Raw genomic sequence first — 19,582 nt, 5'->3', positions numbered from 1 at the left:
ATTTTATATACTTTATTAATCCCCCAGAGGGGAAATTCAAATTCAATTGTTCCACATTCAGTCAGTCGACTACTTATTGTCATTGCATGTGCATTTTTCTGTACATTTCCACTCCTGTGTAGAAATCCCGACGTCACCACACCAAACTAAAGTGAAAGAAAAGAACTGTAATCTGTTCGGTATGAAAGAGCCTCTGAAACAGCAATTTATATGAAGAAAGCTACTCAGTGTTTCACTTGCTCCTGGCACCTCTTAGCCTTCACAAGTGCGTCAGTATTACGTGTGCAAGGTCATCCAGTGGGCCGGATTGGACCCTTTGGCAGGCAGGTTCTGGCCCCTGGTCCCTATGTTTGACACCCCTGTCCTAGAGCTTTAAGTGGCTTTATCAAATATCTTGTTTTGACCAACCAATGTTACCATAAATATTTACCATAAAAAATTTACTATAATTTAAGACCAAGGAAAGCAGAAAATAGCCCCATTTAAGAACCTGGAAATATCATATTTTTGGCACATTTGTTTGAAAAATGACTTCAATGACCAATCTGTCATCAAAAAAGTTGCTGATTCATATTCTGTTGATTATATAATTGACTAATCATCACACCTCTAGTATCGTTCCATTTTTTTTTCCACATTTTGACTGCAGCTCTCCAGCGTCCGTATAGGTGCCAGTGAGGGAAGGCCAGTAAGGCAGCGTTGGTGAAAATGTGGGGATGACAGCTGCATCTGTTTATCATGTGGGGTACAATAGCACACCCTGAGAGGCAGCCAGAGTGTGTGTTCACACTGATCCTGGCTCCAACAAAGCAGGCCAGAATTAATAGACAAGGCAGATTCATAAAGGGGCAGGATCAAAATTCAATGATGTGCTAGATCTACTCCACGAGCTCTGAATCTGACCCACATAGTATATGTGCAGTGCACGTGATACTAGATAGCAGTAATGATTATTTACTGGTGTCCAATATCATACTTGGAATTCAATATAAACAAATTAAAAATGACTGTCTAAGCTAGAGCTGCAACAATTAATCAGTTAATTGAGTTGTCGACTTAAAATCAGCCACCAGCTAATTTGATAATTGATTAACCGGTTTAAGAATTATTGTGTTTTTTTGTTTTGTTTTGTTTTTTTGTTAAGAAAAGAAGTCAAAATTCTCTAAATCCTGCTTCTGAAATGTGAATATTTTCTGATTTCTTTCCTCCTCTGTCACAGTAAACCAAATATCTTTGGGTTGTGGACAAAACAAGACATTTGAGGACGTCATCTGGGGCCTTGGGAAGCACAGATTGACATTTCTCACCATTTTCTGACATTTTGTGAACAAACAACGAATCCCATAATCAAGAAAATAATTGACAGATGAGTCGACATTGAAAGTAACCATTACTTGTAGCCCTACTCTACAGTATGCAAATGTGAAATATCCATGTAGGGTGGCATCTATTCATTTTGATTTAATTTCTTACTTAATCATCTGGTCTACGAAATGTCAGAAAAAAGCCAAGTATGCCCATCACAATTTTTCTAAAGCCCACTGTGACGTTTTTAGATAGTTTGACCTCAAGATATTCTACTAACATTAAAATAAAATAGAGAAAATTAGCAAATACTCACAATTGAGAAGCTGCAGCTACACAATGTTTGTCACTGTAGCTTGATAAATGACCTGAGGGATTCTATAAAAAATATATTTTTTGTCAGTTATCTTATCAGTTAATAGACTAATTGTTTAATCTCATCTCACAAACAGAAACAATAGCCTCTCAGCTGAAGCAGCTTCTAAACAGTTTTTAATGATTTTATTTTTGGCTGTTTGAAGGAAATCAGTGTCCACTTGGTGCAACGTGGTGAAGTGACATTGTATGTTTGCTTGCAAATCTGTGGCTGAGGTCCTGTCTCAGTTATTTCTTACAATTCTGTTATTAAATTGAATTTAAAATGTGTTCTAGTGAATTTCGATAGAGATCCACTCTCCGTCAGAACACAATTGAATGGCCTTGAAGATGTTCTGTGGAGTTTTATTGTAAGCAAAGTTTAGATTCTGTGTTTCTCAACAAAGGCACATTCTGTGTATCCTCTAACAGGCATGATCAACACATTCCTTCCTCATAAAACATTTGTAATGCAGATATTTTGGAAATATTTTAAATTGTGCATGATTTACACCCGTACTCTTCTCGTTGGCTTTTTCAGCTCATTGGTAAAGTTGTTGGTGCGTTAACTTTGACAGCTGTCAGAAGTGCGTAGAGTTTATTGAAGACATTTCACCTCTCATCCAAGAGGCTTCTTCAGTTCTGACTGGTGCAGAGTCGCAAGCCTCTTGGATGAGAGGCGAAACGTCTTCAGTAAACTCAAACAAGTCCAATTGCCTACGATATAGTACTTACGATTAGCATGACTTGGATGACTGAGAATTTTCACTGACAGCTTTGACAGCTGTCAATCAGTGACAACTAACAAGGATGTTAAATGTGTCATGTGGTTTTTGACCCCCGTTAAAAGTTTTTTTGGGGGGAGTTTTTTCCGTATCTGCTGTGAGGGCCCCTGTCAGCTTTTTCTTTTTTTGTCATTTCAGCATGTTTAATCATTGATGGCAGAGCCCATCTGTGAATGAAATCGCTCTGATTGGCAGCTCAGCTCAGCACCTGAGAAGAGAAACGGAAGTGAGGAAAGTAAAGAACAGCTCAAGTCAAGAAGGCATGAGACCAAGACAGTTTTGTTGCACAAGGTAAGATTATTTTTCTTCTTAGCCATTGAGCTCTTTAGCAGAAACATTTCGTGACAGTTTGTGTTATTGTTCACTGGTGTGCAATAAAAATGCGCAGCTCTTTCAACATTAGATTGTGTTGTTAATATGCTAACTAGTGTCAAGACTGTCTTTCGGTTTCCCTTTTTGAATGACCATTACAGACTACTGCCATCTGCTGGTGTGAAGAGTTTTTTTCTCTCACGCGGGTGCAGAATGTTCAGGCTGATTGGTTGTCAGCAGTAGGCTTTGTGATGTGTTCAGGTGCAAGGTCCGACGTGGAGCGACGCAGCAGTTGGCTTTTGTTGCCCCAACTTGTTTGAAATCATTTTGGTGTTTCTGGGCCTTTAAAGGCAGTTCCCCAAAAGTGAGGCCAACACATCTTGAACACCCCCTGGTGGCAGGCTGTGGTGTAGGTCATAAACCCCGTCCCCTCCATTTTAACAGATGGGACATGGGCAAAACTAAAAGGAACACGTCAAATAAATTTCCCCAAAGATGGTTTCTGTCATTGAAGGTAGTTCTTATCGTGCTTGTGTATGTGTATGTCAGGTTTGGCGTCATGATTGATAGCTGTGTGTGCCAGTCAGTATGCTCATGATCGATGGCATTGCTTGCAAATGGTCAGATGGCAGCAACTTGATCCTGCAGAGATTGCCACTGTGCAGACTCTGGCCCCAAATAACGTCACCGGGACAAGATGGCGGAGGCCGTACCAGAGATATTTTGGCTTCATTTTTGTACAGTGGGAAGAAGTGGAGACTTCTGTTACACCAGAGAATATTTGGTTAAAACTGATCGGTGATACCGTCTTGCCTTCATTGTTCTCTGTGAAGTTTGGTGAAAGTCATGTGGAGTGAATTTAAGTGGAGTGAGCACCGCGCTTTTTAAATGCAACATTGCTTGTCAGCGACCAGTCATATGATAATTTAGGAGGCGATATGGCCTTTGGCGTGTGTGTAATACAATATTTGTCTTAATGCAAACTCAACTCTGGCATTCGGAAACATTTGGAAAACTGGGCTAAATATTTAAAGAAACTTTAAAATGGTAAACTTCAGAAAGGAATCTGGTGTGGCAGTAGCTGGTAGAATGAGTCTTTAGTTATTGACAAGCACAGGGAATTTAGTTTTTTGTTGTAATTCATCTGAAACCACAGGATTGCATTCAGGTTTTTCCAATTTACAGTCAGAAAAGTCTTATGTATTTTAATTAATCCTGACTGCTTGTAATAATCTGAGCTTTAATCAGGAGGTGAAAGATTTTTACTCCTAATCTCAGATAAAATGTTCCCAGCTGTGAGTGGTAGCCGGCCTTGTTTGGTGCAGACCCTCTACAATGTTGAAAATCTGTCATTGGGACTACATTAGTGTTACAGTGAGACTTAACTGTGCAGCGTGTTCTCAGTTTAACAGGGTACACCATTTGCTGTGACACGCTCATGGCCGTCATGATGGCCCTCTTTTTACACATACTTGTGATTCCAATAAAGCTGTAGACCCTGCAGAGAGGCTGGTCTGCAGAGACTATCTCGGTCAACACTGACAGCACACGCCATTTCTATCAGTGACATCTACTTCCTGAATAGATCACATTTCTTTCTACTTCATAACACCTGTTCAGATCACTGGAGCTACACCCAGAGTCATCAGTTAATCCTAATGATGTCTTGCCATGCAGGTAATTTCAGTTTTATGCGCCTGTGTTTTCAGATACCTGCCTCTGAAACCTCTGAACCCGCCTTTAGTATAGCAAAAGTGAATACAGTGTTATTTGTGCTGCTGAAAAAGTTTGAAAATTATGTTTGGAAAACTGCAGTGCCCCAGTTACTCGGGATAATCCACAGACCTCACTGTCAACAGTTTCCACATGGTCCGTTTCTTCTGTAGAAAGTACAGTATTTCCAATGAAACTTGGTCACAGTGCGGTCTGTAGATCATCCAGAGTAACCAGGGTATTGTTTCTGGAAAGACACACTACTTTTGGGTTTTTCATGATGCATTTCCATAAATGAAATTGTATTAGGATGAAAGCCAGAATCTCAGAAACAGATATCTGAAAACTTAGACACAAAATCAAAACTAACAGCGTGGTTTAATGGATATATGCTGTGTATGTGTTTTTGTATGTAGGGTTAAATGACCATACAAGGTTAGCTGCTGTGATGGTTGCCAAATCCAGTCTTGCACTCTCCTTAATTGTCGATCACCACTTTAATGAAAGCAATGTCCATTTATGGCAGAGGAAGCTGTCCTAAATAATATACTGTATCTGTGGCTGTCTGCAGAGGCCTGTAGTTTGCTCTGGTGCCTCTGACAGTGTTGCTTTCCCAGAACCTTTAGGGAACATCTCAGGTACTTCTCCAGTGATGTCCCTTGAGGCACGAGGAGCATGACTCACCCGTTAGCAGCGCAGATGAGCTTGCAAAGGCTTTTGAGACCACTGTGTTATAAACTTGTTGCACTGAGACATAGCCTACCTGAGCTCAGCCTGCTTCCTTCTTGTTGATTTCTCAGATCCCACCAGTGAAGTCATGACCCCATAACTGGGCCTTTAACTCACTAACAGCAGCCCTGATTTGTTCACTGACTTAAGCCACTTTTACAAGGCTCTAATAAGTTCCCAGGATGTCCTGACCTCAAGTGTCAAGTCCAGGTATATCTTTAAGAGGTCTGTATGTAATTACAGCAAAAGACTTAAACCAAGAAACACAAGAAAATTTGATTCTGCTAGCTTTGTTCACATCTATGTCGCTGATGATTATCAGTCTTGTTTGTGCACCACTGATTTGTCCAATTTCTATATTTGTACTTTTGGAACGTCAAGTTTATCTTGTTTAGTTCGTCCGTGTCATGTTGCCAAGAGAACAAGCAATAGCTGTTGCTGATTTAGTTAACATAAACAAGCTCCCTTCAAACATCTTTACAATCTGGGATACACAAAGAAAATAACAATACGACATAAAGTGATTGTGAGACAATTGTCCCTTGGGCACAAACGCCTAAAAGCCCCCGACTCCATTATGTAGCAACAGACCCCCTCATAGCTTGTGCTCATTTTGTGTCTTTGCCAGTGACATTTTGCTGGTTAACGCTCAAGTGCTGCAGTTAGTGAAAAAAAATGCACCTTCACTTCAGAACAGGAAATGAAGAGAGGCTGTCTAATGCCTGTCCAGCTTCCTGCCACAGCAAATCCACACTAACACCCCTCTCCAAAGATATTATACAAAATACACAACACTGCATAAAATATCATAGAAACTACAGCCCAAATGACACAGGAGGCTGACACTGATATTGATATATGAGAGTTTAAAAATCTGATAATGATTAGTTGTCCAATGTTAACATAAATAACACTTTTACAGGTGCAAATAAACTTGTCGCTACTCTCTGATGGACATAGACACTGTTTAAAACATATTTTGGGCATTTCTGTACTTTTATTTTATCAGGTGATATGCTATATACACCTATATCAATATAGCTGCAATGAGCTAATATTAGAGATGTATTGATATCATACACATGTAAACTGCTTGACCTGTTATAATGCAGGTCTAATGTCGCCTGTGTCCGATAGAATCAGAGATGTGGTATCTATACAGTGTACATTTCTAATGTAAAACTTTGGGATGTTCAACATTTCCATGTTCACATTGCTGGCAAGACAATCTGGAAGGCTAGTGACCGAAAATGCTGTTTTCTCTGATTTGAGATACAGTAAAGAATTTAGGCCACAGCAAGTGTAATTTTCAGGATAGAAAGGTCATCCTGGGCTTCAAGTTAAAGCAGAGAGGGGCAGAGATATTCACCGTAAACTGCTGGAAAAGACTCATTTGTGATGAGAATTTGTCAAGCAGACAGTAGCAGGAGTTTTCATAGTTTATTTTTAGGCCATTTTTGCCTTTATTGATAGGACAGCCGTAGATGGACAGGAAAGAGAGAGGGGAGATGACACACAGCGAAGGGCCTCGGCTGGAATTCAACCCAGGCCGCTGCAAAGGACTAACACTACATGGGGTGCAGCCAGAGGTAGCCCCTGCAGTTTGTATGCCTGTGTGTGTTGAGGATGTTGTGGTTGATATTTTAAAATAGAATGGCAGCAAACCCCACGATCTTATTTAGCCATTTCCCTCTTTAATTCAGGATACTTCCTGCCAGATTTTATATCAGCATGACTGTTAATGCAATTGTTGTACCTTAATATTGATTTTACATCATTACCCCAGAAGCATAGGTTTTTGGTCCCCTGAGACCAACTGACCCCAAGTTGGAAATGCTCGTTATCAAATTGACCTTTCGCTAAGCCCCGCCCCTTTGTGATGGTCCAACAAGCTTTCGGAGTAAGCATGGAGCCCACAGGATAACTAACTGCACTCCCTGAAGAAATATTATCGTATTTTTGAAAAATGAAACAGTGATTCCAGAGAGAAGCAGACAGAGGGGTCTACAGTCTGTGTTTGAAGGATATATCCAGGATGTCAAACTGACTCAGCAGCAACAACAGGTTAAAAAGACAAAGATAGTTAGAAGCTAAAGCCGAACTATAGGCTACAGATCACAGTGTAAAAGTGAACCACCACATCACTGCTGATCGCCACACAAGACAATGAATATAAAGGGAAACTTTGCTGATATTGAACCAGCTATGTGGCATCACAGTGTGTGCAGATGAACTGTGCTTCACCCCTGTGCCGCTGCCAGCACCCAGACTTCTGCCGCTGTACGGGCAGGAAGTCAAACAACGTTCATCTACCCACAATGCGATGACACACAGCTGGTTGAATATCAGCAAAGTTTCCCTGCTTCCCTTCACTGGTTCCTGTACAGCAGGGTCGGTCTTTGTTTCACTGTTATAATCATTAAAAAGCAAAAGCAGCATGTGTATACATTCAGTAAGCTATATCTTCAGTAGCAAGCTAGTTAACCCTACACTTTTCAGGGTTTGATTTTGGTTTTGGAACAGGGAAGGAATGTATATCTTTTTCCAACCTCTCCAGGTAACAAGTATCATTAATACACGACGTGCCCCAGGCACAACATTTAGCTCCAAATCCACAAAACCAGCCTGAAAATGAAGGAAATCTGAAACAACTGCATTAGAGTCAATGGAGCACAGCTGTGTCGTTGTCGGACCCTGGTCTGAGCCGGCCTGATGCTACATTATGATTAGGCAATCTGCATCCAGGGGCGGGACTTAGCGAAGGGTCAATTGTGAGGTCGGACGCATGGGTGTATTACCAAACGGGCCTGCCCAGCTCAGGCCCAGGGGCCCAAAGGCTCAGGGGGGCCCTAAGACAGAGCCTATGCATGAAGTCGCTATTATTAATTTTGCATTTCTTGTTAAAGGGCTTAGTCATCATGTCAATAACAGAGAGCTAATAGTCTTTAAAAAAGAAAAACTACAAGGAAGAAACCATCATGATACATTTTAAAAGAGTGTCTGTATCCCTTCAGTTTGTCTTCAGGACCGTAGATGTGCTGAGCGCTCTGTGCAATGTGGGTCCTTTAATTCAGTGGGGAGAAACAACAGCATGTTGTACCTGCCCTGGGGGATGGTTGGGGGGGGGGCTACATGTCCAGGCCCAGGGGCCCCATTGTGTCATAATCCGCCTATGGCCTATATGGGTAAATAATTCTGAAAGACACAGAGCAGCATCAGGTGAAAGAAAAAAATAATACATTATCAAGACATCCCTAATGTGCTCTTTGACTTTACTACAAGAGATGTAAGAGTCACCTCAGACAGATGCTCTGTCTTTGTTGGCCCCCTGAATCTGTGCCAGGCGTGCCTGTTCAGTAATTTAGCCTCGGTAATAAAATATTGAAGGCTTGATGTAACTGTTGCCTAAGTTTGGCTTTAATGAAGCAGACAGTGTACCTGCTGATTGTTGGAGACTTTGATTTGAAACATTTATGACATCCTTTTTTAAATAAATGTGGCCCCATCTGACATTAAATCAGAGCCTGTGTGGATAAAGTGGACTTTACAGGATAGTTTGGAAGTGTGTTTTGTGTAAATAATTTTCAGTGTGACAAGAGATCATCAGTATATTTTTGAAGTAATGTGTGATCACTGTAATTGGACTTGAAGACATTGTTTCTCAAGTGTCCTCCAAATGTAATGTCCACATTTTTGTTGAGTCTCCGGGGATAAAAACTCTGCCACAGACGGACTATTTATCTGACTCCAGCGAAGTCCCCTGCAATTAAAGATTGAAGCCCACCGAGCAGCACTGTGTTATTCACCTGTAGGGCTTTACCCGGCGCTAGGACCCAGGGTGCGCGATTTTCATCTCCAGCTGCTGCAGACCGAAAACTGGCAATATAGGGAAGATCGCGAGGACAAGCCAAAATTGCATACTGTATTCATTCTACTTCAAAATCACATCCCTGGCCCCGCACGGAAGCCTGTGTGTAGACAACAATAGCTTGTTGCGCTGTGTGCAGGCTTTGTGGCTGTAGACAGCTCGGAGCGCAAGGTAAGACGGTGCAATACCATGCGATTACTAATAACAAAGGCGTTACGGGCGAGCAGGGGGCATTAAAGGGGGCATTGCACAACGCTATTGAGGGCGAGTAAAACTCTGCCAAACTTTGACCTGGATATGTGTATTTTCTAGTTGTCGGTGTCTTGCAGGAGCCACAGTAGTTGCGGTGATGTCTCGCTGTTATCCCACGGCATTATGTAGGATCGTGTCACATGTAGCCTATGGACAGCCAAGTTGTGTATCGAGATGACACACTTGAGTCCGCTGTCCATGCGTATCGGCTGTGTGGATGCGGTCGGCTGTCCAAAACGCCGACACAGTAACTATATATGAAGTGATGCATTTCCATTTCAGACAGATATTTAACATCATCTGGACGGTGCATCGGGCCATCCATTAACCTGGCAAACAAGAACATCACCCTTCAGTGTTTCTGTGATCGGCTGCCATCCTCTGCCTTCGTTTATTGTGGAATAATTCATCACTTATGCCAAGATGGAAGAATAATACGCTTGATTTTTGTACTCAGCCTTCACCCCCCGCCGCCTTCCCAGCCTCGACATTCAATATTGACCAGGTGAACCACGAACTTAGACGGGACATCCTCGTTGCTGTAAACCATGGCGGCCTAAATAGGGTCGATAATCTCCAATATGACTCACAGATAGATGACCATGTATGTTCACTTTAAAGACGACATTCTTCACAAAAAAAATCAGGCCTTCGGAATAAACAACGTGCCTTCATCTGTGCTATCGCAGTTGTCATAGTGCATGTGCGGAATAGCCTACCACATCCCTGCTCGGGAGATTTATAATTGCATGCATAACAAGTTTTTTTTAACCCCACAGCTTCAGACATCCGATGTGGAGCCTGCGAACCAAACTCGTCTATAATTGGTGAAGCCCCGAGCAGCCGGTCACTACCGGGATAGCTCTTGCGCGGTCGTTGAGGTCTCCGGGTTACCCCGGCTCAGACACAATGCGATGTGTCAGCTGCCGACTTTGTGATACTCCTGCTTTGCGCCGACACGGTTCACCACGGCGTCCCCCTTTCTACCGATCGGCGTTTTTTGGTTCCCCAATTTCACTTCATTTGGCCATCTGTCAACGATTTGGCTGCCTGCACGCAGCCATTACTGAGCGAATGGCGAAGGGCACGTTAGAAGCTCTCACACACACCGATCCACTCCGCGATAGAAGAGCAGCGAAATAGTTTCAGCTCGTAGGGCTGCCCGCTCTCGGCGGATGGACGGGATCGGTGTCCTGCATCGCCTTCGTGGTCAGCAACGACACAGATCGTGTATGGTAGCAGCTAAACAAACTCTCCGGCTCAGCCTCGCTGTATATATGTGTGTGTGTGTGTGTGTGTGTGTGTGTGTGTGTGTGTGTGTGTGTGTGTGTGTGTTGTGTGTGTGTGTGTGTGTGTGTGTGTGTGTGTGTGTGTGTGTGTGTACACGGTTATTTCCTCACCACCACAAGTGTTGAGAAAAGTAGGAAATTTGTTGTTGGCCTAAAGGAGCGGATACCCTTGTAAACAGCAGGCCTACACTGCTTTCAGGATTCAGGTAAGACAAGTGGCCTAATTACAGCAGAGTAACCTGTGCTGCTTAACTACTGTGCCAAAATGTGATTATGGCTTTTGAGAATATCCTGTGGCTGTTTATCTTTGAGGGGGAATCAGAAAGGCTTGAAGTGCAGATCCTCGACAGACTGATTTCATGCTTCAAACTTGTGTCTGCTGGCCTCTGTAAAACTGGAAGTTGCAGATGTGTTGACATTCAGCTCAGAGCTGCAACGTCTTCTCAGCTCCTTTGTTTTTGTTTTCCAGCACTTAAGTTATAGTCAATTAAGGAAATGCTGACCTCAAGTGAAAATATAGAAAAAAGTTTTAAGCAAAAGCAGATTTTATTCAATTAGAAATCATGTAGTGATGTAAATATGATATTAGCTCCAGGTGAGGTTCCTTTGCACATCATATTACCTTTAGAGTGGTTTCATCCTCCTGGTTGCCAGTGGCTTGTATTTATAACACCGCCTGTCTGTCTTCAGCTGCTGTGTGGAGCATGTGGAGTATTTCAGTCCATGTTAAAGGCTATTGTCTTGGTGAACCGGCACAGCTTGTCCTGATTTTTGTTGTAAACTCTGGTGAAGAACTAACAACTAAAAAATAATTCTGATCCAAATGTTAGTGTTGCTCTGACCCCGGCCGAAGCCCTCCTCTCTGTGCAGAAAACTGTGTGCATGAATACAGTTAAAACCTGACCTGGTGATAACAGGAAATGTGATTTTGACACACTGCACTGCAAGATGTGAATGACAGCGAACTGAACCACAGAACGAGTGGCACTGTTTTTGTCATTAATCATGACCAGTGATTATGAGTGGTCTCGTCGACAAAATGTCTTCACACCATCGAAACCAGGCCTGGACAAAACCGAGGGAATCATGAGGAATCATGCGGTTAAGTTGGGCTCAGCACAGCTGGGATGTAGTCGGCCCATGTTATTGTCAGTCATAATGAGTGAGGGGAGAGTGTGCAACATGATAATGGGAGTAAAGTTGTCATCTCACTGCACGAGTTATACTGGATTAATTATGTTTTTTAGCATTAATCGTGAAGGACAGTGAGGATTTGGAGGCGACACACAGATGAGCATCATAATATTGGCATTTTTGGGCTGCAGATGAATGTGTAAATCATCACACAGCTCGTATCACATAACCCAGTCAAAGTAAAAGGAAGACACAAGTGAGCCTGCCCTCAGCCCATGAGCAAATGTTTTGTGTGTCCAGGGCTTTTTACACAACTGAAGCTAAACCTCCTCAGATCTATGACATCAACACAAGTGACCCAAACTTATTGAAAGCTCACAAGTCTCACATAGTTATGGTTTTTGAAATCCATACTCAGAAATGATCAGAAGAGGTTTTAGTGTCTCCCCCATCTTCTCCAGGCTGCATCAGTCTGCAGCTTACAGCATGCAACTGGAGAGCCTGCAGCACCCGGAGTCTTGCTTCCTCGTGTTAATTCCCCTGCAACAGACCCAAACCTCTCCCACTCTCTCTTCTTTTTTTTAATATGTATTTTGGCAATTCCGTTTAGCAACCATCACCCGCTGCTGTGACTCTGTTAATTGACCTGACCGCGAGTGAAACGCCAAACACGCGCTCACAGTATCACTCGGAGCTTCCTGTCGGTTCCCAGAAACACAGTTTATTACTTGGTTACCCCGATAAGCCTCTTCAGTTTAGCGCACCGTTACACTCTTTGGTTGCGATCCCCCCCCCCATTCCCCTTGAGCGGCTGAGGCTCGCGTTGCATGCCGGTACCTGCAGTCCTCACCCCTCCCAGCCTCTCCAGCGTCTAATCCTGGGCGTGGATAGCCGAGCACTACATCTCCCATGCTGTCACCGTGCACCCTTCTGCCCCTCTCTCTCTCCTCTCTCCCACCAGACTGGAGATACGGAACGGACTGTCTTGGCGACCCCCCCTCCCCTCCCCNGATTAGTGAGCAGCCGCGGACGGTGGAGGAAGGCTGGACACGGCCGTATCCGAGTCGTGCCTGCGCGTCGTTCACATGCCATCTGGACGAGCGGGTTGGTAACTGTTTGTGTCATTAGACATCTTTTATCTCGGCTGCTGATTAGCTCGGGAATTATTCAATATTTGGGCAGAGGGAGAGACAGAGAGGAGTCTTAGAGGGGGGGACGGAGAGGAGAGGAGAGGAGAGGAGAGGAGAGGAGAGGCTCGGTGGGTCGGGGGGCTCGGTGAATGCCTTTCAACGCCGAAGTGGTTCAGCCTGTCCACCAAAGAGGGCCGATAGAAGAGACTGGAGCACTTCACGTTAGGTCGGCCGGGGATAAATAACAGTAGCCTGCCTCAACATGTAAAGCACCGGGAGTAGTGCGAGGGCTTCGCGGAGACTCCGCTGCGCAGGGAGCTGGAAACATACCCGCTGTGGTGGAGGTGGTGTTGGAGGTGGTGGTCAGCGGAGTTAAATATATTGTTTGACCCCTTTTTTGTTTCCCACTCCAGCAGCACAATAAGTTGTGTCACCACCCTTGTGTTAGTTGTCCAGCTGGCTACTTTGTTTTTTCCTTATTTGCGTGTGTGTGTGTGTGTGTGTTATCAGCGCGTGAAATTGATTATTTGTTTGCAAAACACGCAGACAGTGTTACTTTGTCGGGGTGCTCGCGCGGCTGATGAAACGGGATGATGAGGAGTTTTGTGTTTGTTTCTCTCTCCCCTTGTGTTTCCCGTGTGGCTTTGCATTGATGTTGACTTACCTTATCAGGCGGAGATGTGACACACTGCCACATTATGCTCCTCCGACGCAGCCACACTCGATGCCTCTCCTGTCACTTGATATAATATCCCTCAAACATCTGCCCTTCATCTCGAGACATTTCAATCTATGGGCTGTTTGTGGAGGAAGGCAGGGCGCGCGTGCAGTTTGTGCACGGATCACCTGAGAGCCAGTTGCCATTCTCTGTCATTATGGTGACTGCTCGCCATCTCCAGCGACAGAGAGCGACCCGGAGCTCTTCAGAGTTTTTCCGTGCTGATATTTACAACACAGGAGAGCAGATTGTTTTCAGAGTACCCCTAATGCCACAGCATGCATTGTGCACTTTTTTTTAACATATGACATTGGGACGTGTGTCTGTTGTGCCCGTCGGGGTGGACAGTGAAGTGTAGTGGGGGCTACAACAGGATCATTTGGTGTTTCTATCTCAAAGGTAATGTCAGGCTCGACTTTGTTTTGTCTGAGCGGTGTTGCCCTCGGCGTGTGTTACCGGACTGCTGCATACATTTAGTGGCCTACATCGGAGCTGATGAATGCAAATGTTGTGGCGGAGTAGACCGCGCACGATCGCAGCACAAAGACAAACTAGCTGTAAGCAACTGTTGTACGGTAATGAATGCAGACCCTCCTTGCACTGAGCGGTATCTGCATCGCTGGATCCCTTTCAGTCCGTGCTCGCAGATTCCAGCAGAGATTGGTGTGTCAGTCATTATGTGCATCAAATTCGTTATGTTTCACTGACTCCTGGGTGAAACATTTTTCCATTCCCCCAAAGCTTTGACATAGATTTGTGCCTATTCCCTTTTTGTAGTCGTCTCATTTACTTGCAGATGCGCTCGCCTGCGCTCACCTCTACCTACATACCAGGGGCTGTTATGGCGTGCGTCGCCGGTGTGTATGAGAGTATTTCAAATGTTTGTTTTCATGTGACATCGGGATAGATGAACTGTTTGCTTATTATTATTCATAATCAGGTGTATGGCTGGCGTTGTTTTTGTGCAGAAAGGTATGTATGCTGTTGTGTGAGTTTTCAATGGAGAAGCAATGGGTGGAATTTCATGTCTAATTTTAGATCACCCTGCATGACCCCCCACATTAAAACTGCATCCATCCGAGGTGGGCTGTTTTATGGCAATGATAAATAATTAACTGTCCAGCGATAGATAAGAAACAAAACTTTTGCACACTTGGAGTTGTCCACTTCTCACCAGTTGTGCATGACTCCATCAGCACACAGTTAGAGGCTGCTGCTCACTGATAAAAGCTCATTTGAGCAGTCACAGCTGATTGCCTCATGGATGGATTACTGAACGGGCCTACCAAGGGCCTGAGGGGTCATAGGGTATAAGCAAGGCGCTCTGTTTTTTTTACTGTTATAATATCACACAGAACTGGGGAAATTCCCTTTTTATCCTGATCCTGAGATCCTGAGTCTAATGTGGTATTTAATTTTACTATATTTTTACTCAAAACAGCTGCATTGTATACACTTGAGCTAGAGGAAGACATATTTAAAACAGTGAGAAATTTAAATATGTTTGACAACAGAATATCCCTGACTGAAGAAAGGAAACCTGCAGAACAGATTTCCTATAACATATCTTGTGTAGGGTCAAGTTTCCTTTTGTTCTTGTCCCATGCTGGTGCTAAAACAATACTTCTAAAACAATACTGTCGCCCAAATGGTGCCTGAACTGATACCTAAAAAATAAAGCACAAAACAATGTTAAAAAATGCCTTTTTGATTGCAAGGCAAATTTGAACCCAAAATTAAACAATATAATAACTTTTATAAAAATACAAAATAAATATGAATAAAGAAAACCTTAACAATATGATAATTTAATACTCAGTAACAGTTACTGTATGAATAAAAGCCAGATCAATTTTGAGCTATGATCAATAACTGTCTCCCTAACTCAGGAGAGAGTCAGCAACCAGACGTTTCTCCATTATCAGTTTAGGAGCGGCTGAGATTGTCCACCTTAACAGTCACCTTAAGTGATCGTCATCAGGTTCCAGTTTGAGGCTAACTTCGCCTGTTCATTTTGGGCTAACTCCTTTCACTTCAGTCATCAGCAGGTGGAAGGCAAGACAGGGAACTTGGCCCAGGTCTTGAGAAGCTGTTGCATATATTCACTGACAAATAGCCTAAACTATGCACCCATTTCACAGCTACGTTTAACTTCATACTCTCTGCTTCAGTTGCTGCAGCCTCACTGTCACACATCACCGTCACACACACACTCTCAAAATCGCACACTTGCTACGCACACAATCTGGCACCAAAATGAGGCACCGAAGTCTGTGCTGTGATTTGGTCCGATAGGTAGTGGTCATGTAACAGATTTCGGTCCCCACCCCTAATCTTTTATCGTATATAGTATTTAGTATATGTCTCGAGAGTGAGTGTCGGTGTTCATCTGTTGTTGCAGGACGGTTTGAAGATGATTTTAGACACCTTGTCTTCATCTCCATTCTGAAAAAATAGTTTCAACCAGCAACAGAACCTTAGAGTTCAGTTTAACCTGCAAAGCACAGCAAAATGTCTGAACAATGTGAAGGTGGCGATGTGGTATTTGGGAATGATGGCCTTTTATGTGTCTCTGCCAGGGGCCCATTGGCTCATAATCTGTCCGTGTTTCAACTGCAACTGATGCATTGGGTCTCATTTCACTCAGTGAATATCCTATTTTTAGGAAAGATAATTCACTCCCCAGATCGATCCACACTGACAAATTATTAGCATTCGCTGCGTGCGAACAAATAAAACCAAACAAAACGACAACAGAATAAATACATTCTTTATTTTACCACACTTCTCTGTGCTGCCTTGAATTGTCTCTGTGCTCTGAGGAAATTGTAACATATCTGGCCTCCAAGCCCGTCTCAGAGAAAGGAACTTTTCAATTGCCCAGTGCTGGTTACTCAGAATCATTCACTGTTGCATAGAGGAGGTCTTATTCCTTCATAAAGGATTGAATGAAAGTATTTTCTGTGATTGAAAAGAAAACAGCACCAACAGTGTTATTTTTCTTGTGTTCTGCAGCGCATCACTGTATTTCAAGGAAAACTCTCACCTGACTGACTCAGCTAGCCCTGAGGCATGTTGTGTTAAAGAAACACCTATGCAGGTAATTGTTTTTTTCCCCCATTATTACTAGATTAAGGCATTGTTTTCTCTTATCTAATTAACACTGGCCTCATGATTTCCTCTTATTACTCAGGTGGATCCTACACTAATGAATGTAGGGGATGGAGGCACGGTGAGCAGAGAGATCAGTGCTCCAAATAAAGCGTCTGCTAGTATGGTGGGAAATCCCCCCCAGACGCTACCCCCTGAGTTTAGAGGAGATGTTACCCTCAGTCAGCAAAACAAGACCACTCCAACAACAGACTGTAAGACGGCAAAAGCCTGCCTGGACACTAGCAATTACAACCACAGCCCTGAGCTTTCTTCACCTCAGCAGCCCAACAATGCACCGACATCCGGCTCAGCCCTCACCGGCTCAGAGAAGAGAGCAGACAAAAGGGCAGAGGCCCCCAAACTCAAAGCTGATGGCGCGGGGGTCTTCCCCGCTCCTCAGTGGTCCAGTGGTGTAAAAGTCAGCCGGGAGGACTCACTCAGCCCCTGTCACAGCAATGTGACGTCCAGTAAGAAATCACACCCGCAAACACAATCTGTGCAAAGCGTTCCACCTGGCTTTCAGTGCTCTGCCATGTATAAACCAGTCCAGCCTGTTGCCTTCCTTCCTCCCACTAATTTTCCCTCTCCACTTTGTAAAATCACTCTTCCACCAGCATTGGGTCAGATTGCGGCGTTGAGAGAAGCCACAGCCAGTCAGTTTCAAAAAGAAATTCAGCCTCAAAGCTCAGGTGTCGGAGGGACACCTCTCATGCGGACCTATCCCTATCCATTCTCTGTTGGCCGCACTCCAGCTGCAGAGAAAAAAGCTGGCACGTCATCATCGAAACTTAAATCTAACCATTCATCTAATAAGAGCGCCAAATCTATGGGAGAGCATAAATCTTTAGCCTCAGTGGTAGCCTCACCAGCTATTGCCCTACCATTGCAGCACCCGTCATTAACTCCTGCAGCACCCACCCGCTACACGCTGTCTCCGACTGCTGCCATTTGCTGTGGCTCTGCACTGGCCAGCATCACCTCTCAGAGCAGACTGCTGAACCATGTGGAGAAAAGCAACAGCATAGACAAGACAACCATGGGGTCTATTAAAACGACACCTCCCTCTTCTTCAGAGGACCACACAGCCTGCTCTGTTGAACCAAGAGATGTTCCTCTTGATTTATCTGCTAAATCAAAACGTCCAAAATGCATAAATGACCCTCCGGTTACAATGATTGAGCCTTATAATAATGAGTCAAATCAGAGAGATTTTCTGAACTCAAAGAGGACTCATTCTACTACTTTTAGCTCAGCTGTGCAATACCCTATCTTACCTAACACTCACAGAAATGGATCTCATCAAAAGCAAATAAGCAGGCCTCAGAATCACCAGGTCCTTGAACCCAAGCCAGCCTGGGGCAAGGGATCGTCACAAGACTCCATAAAAAACATCCCTGGAACTTATGTCGGCGTGGCTAGCCCCATACTGGCCTCCACACTACGAGGAAAAGACGGAAAAGGGACTTTTGCAGATGAATTTCAGAGTTTTGCAAAGCAGGAGTTTATATCTATAATTGACCAAGGAGAGCATCTGGCCTCAGGAGGAAAGAAGCCATCCTGTCTGATGAAGGGCAACCAACATGCTCACGGCGTCAAGCATGTTAAAAACACCAGCACAGCCATAACTAAGAACTGTCCCTCTAAAGGAGCCCTAACGACTGCCCTGTCAAGCTCTGCCAGTGTACAGACTCATCCGAAACCTGGAGCTGGCAAAACAGCGGTGCCATACTCCACCACTGTTGTCAGTCCAGCTTGGCAACAGCCGTCTCATCCTTCGCACCAAGCGTCATCTGTTCAGCGGAAAATCACGCAAGGATCTCCAAAGACGAAGGGCACGACAGCTGCAGAGGGATCTAAGTTTCAGAGTGCCCATCACAGCCCGTCCAAACCTGAGGAGGATAAGTGGGAGAGAATGAAGTCTCCCCTGTCTAACCTCGCGTCCATCGTGAAGCAACAAGCCCTTGAAACAATAGCAACCACAGGCGAGGGGAATACTCAAACTTCACCTGTTGCATCAAGAAAACCTGATGTTCTGACCCCACTCACCGGGGGCCAAGACACCCAATCCAAACAGACATCTGTTTTTGAATACCCACCATACTGGCCAGTGGAAAAATGGCCCAGTGCACCACCTCAAGGGGATTCAACTCAAGCTACGAAGAGGCACGAGAAGGCGAACACCACTGAGCCTTTGGAGAATAATACCGAGTTAAACACCAGCCAGGGGGAACACATGGGACTACAAGCCAAGCAAGGCTCCTCAAAGCCTGCCGGCCAGTCTCACCTCTTTGGGAGCAATGCATCAACAAATGGGAACAGGATGGAGAGCAAACTAGCCCAGGTGTTAGAGGGGGATACGTTAAAGAAAGAAAGTGGGGCGTCAGACAGTCCTGCCAGTGAAAAACTGGAAGGCATGGTCGCGTCTATTCTTACAGGCCAGTGTGCGGCGGGAGGCGACAAGTTTGAGAAGAAGACAAACGGAACCAAAGAGGAGTCGCCAACCAAAGCAAAAGCTGCCGTCGTCAAACAAAAGAAAACCAGTCCTAAGAAGCCAGCGAAGGAGAAGTCACCGCCGGACACATCAAAGAAGGCTGCAGGAAAGAAAAAGCAAGACACAGAAAACACTCCGACCAAAGTGTCCTGCCAAAAGAAGGTAAATTAGCTGTGTCCTTTGTACTGTCTAAAATATCTTTGTTCTTTTCTTATTATCTTCCTTTGTTTGAATTTTAAGAAAGTACTTGAAGTAGCAGTCAGCTCAATCTCATCAAGTTTTTAACAACTCAGTAGCGATACAGAGCTCACTTTCATAATATGAATCTATGACTGATAATTTAACTTCC

At 44.1% G+C, this 19,582-nt stretch overlaps 1 protein-coding gene across 4 annotated transcripts in view; it reads left to right on the top strand.

Moving 5' to 3' along the window:
- Positions 1 to 19,582, top strand: part of bcorl1 (BCL6 corepressor-like 1) — a 47,945-nt gene that overhangs the window by 6,726 nt on the left and 21,637 nt on the right. Inside the window, exons 2-4 of one of the 4 annotated variants that reach the window (XM_050041710.1) lie at positions 2,583 to 2,735; positions 16,605 to 16,689; positions 16,783 to 19,395. In XM_050041710.1, the coding sequence (XP_049897667.1) occupies positions 2,707 to 2,735; positions 16,605 to 16,689; positions 16,783 to 19,395 (2,727 nt within the window). In that variant the 5' untranslated portion in view covers positions 2,583 to 2,706. Of the gene's footprint in view, positions 1 to 2,582; positions 2,736 to 9,074; positions 9,238 to 10,683; positions 10,814 to 12,757; positions 12,846 to 16,604; positions 16,690 to 16,782; positions 19,396 to 19,582 lie in introns of those variants that run through there. The other 3 variants (XM_050041712.1, XM_050041713.1, XM_050041711.1) reach the window with 3 other exon arrangements.

The sequence above is a fragment of the Epinephelus moara genome, chromosome 4 (assembly GCF_006386435.1).
Source record: "Epinephelus moara isolate mb chromosome 4, YSFRI_EMoa_1.0, whole genome shotgun sequence".
NCBI lineage: Eukaryota > Metazoa > Chordata > Actinopteri > Perciformes > Serranidae > Epinephelus > Epinephelus moara.
The sequence above is the reverse complement of the archived record's forward strand: the minus strand, read 5'-3'. Positions and strand labels throughout refer to the sequence as shown.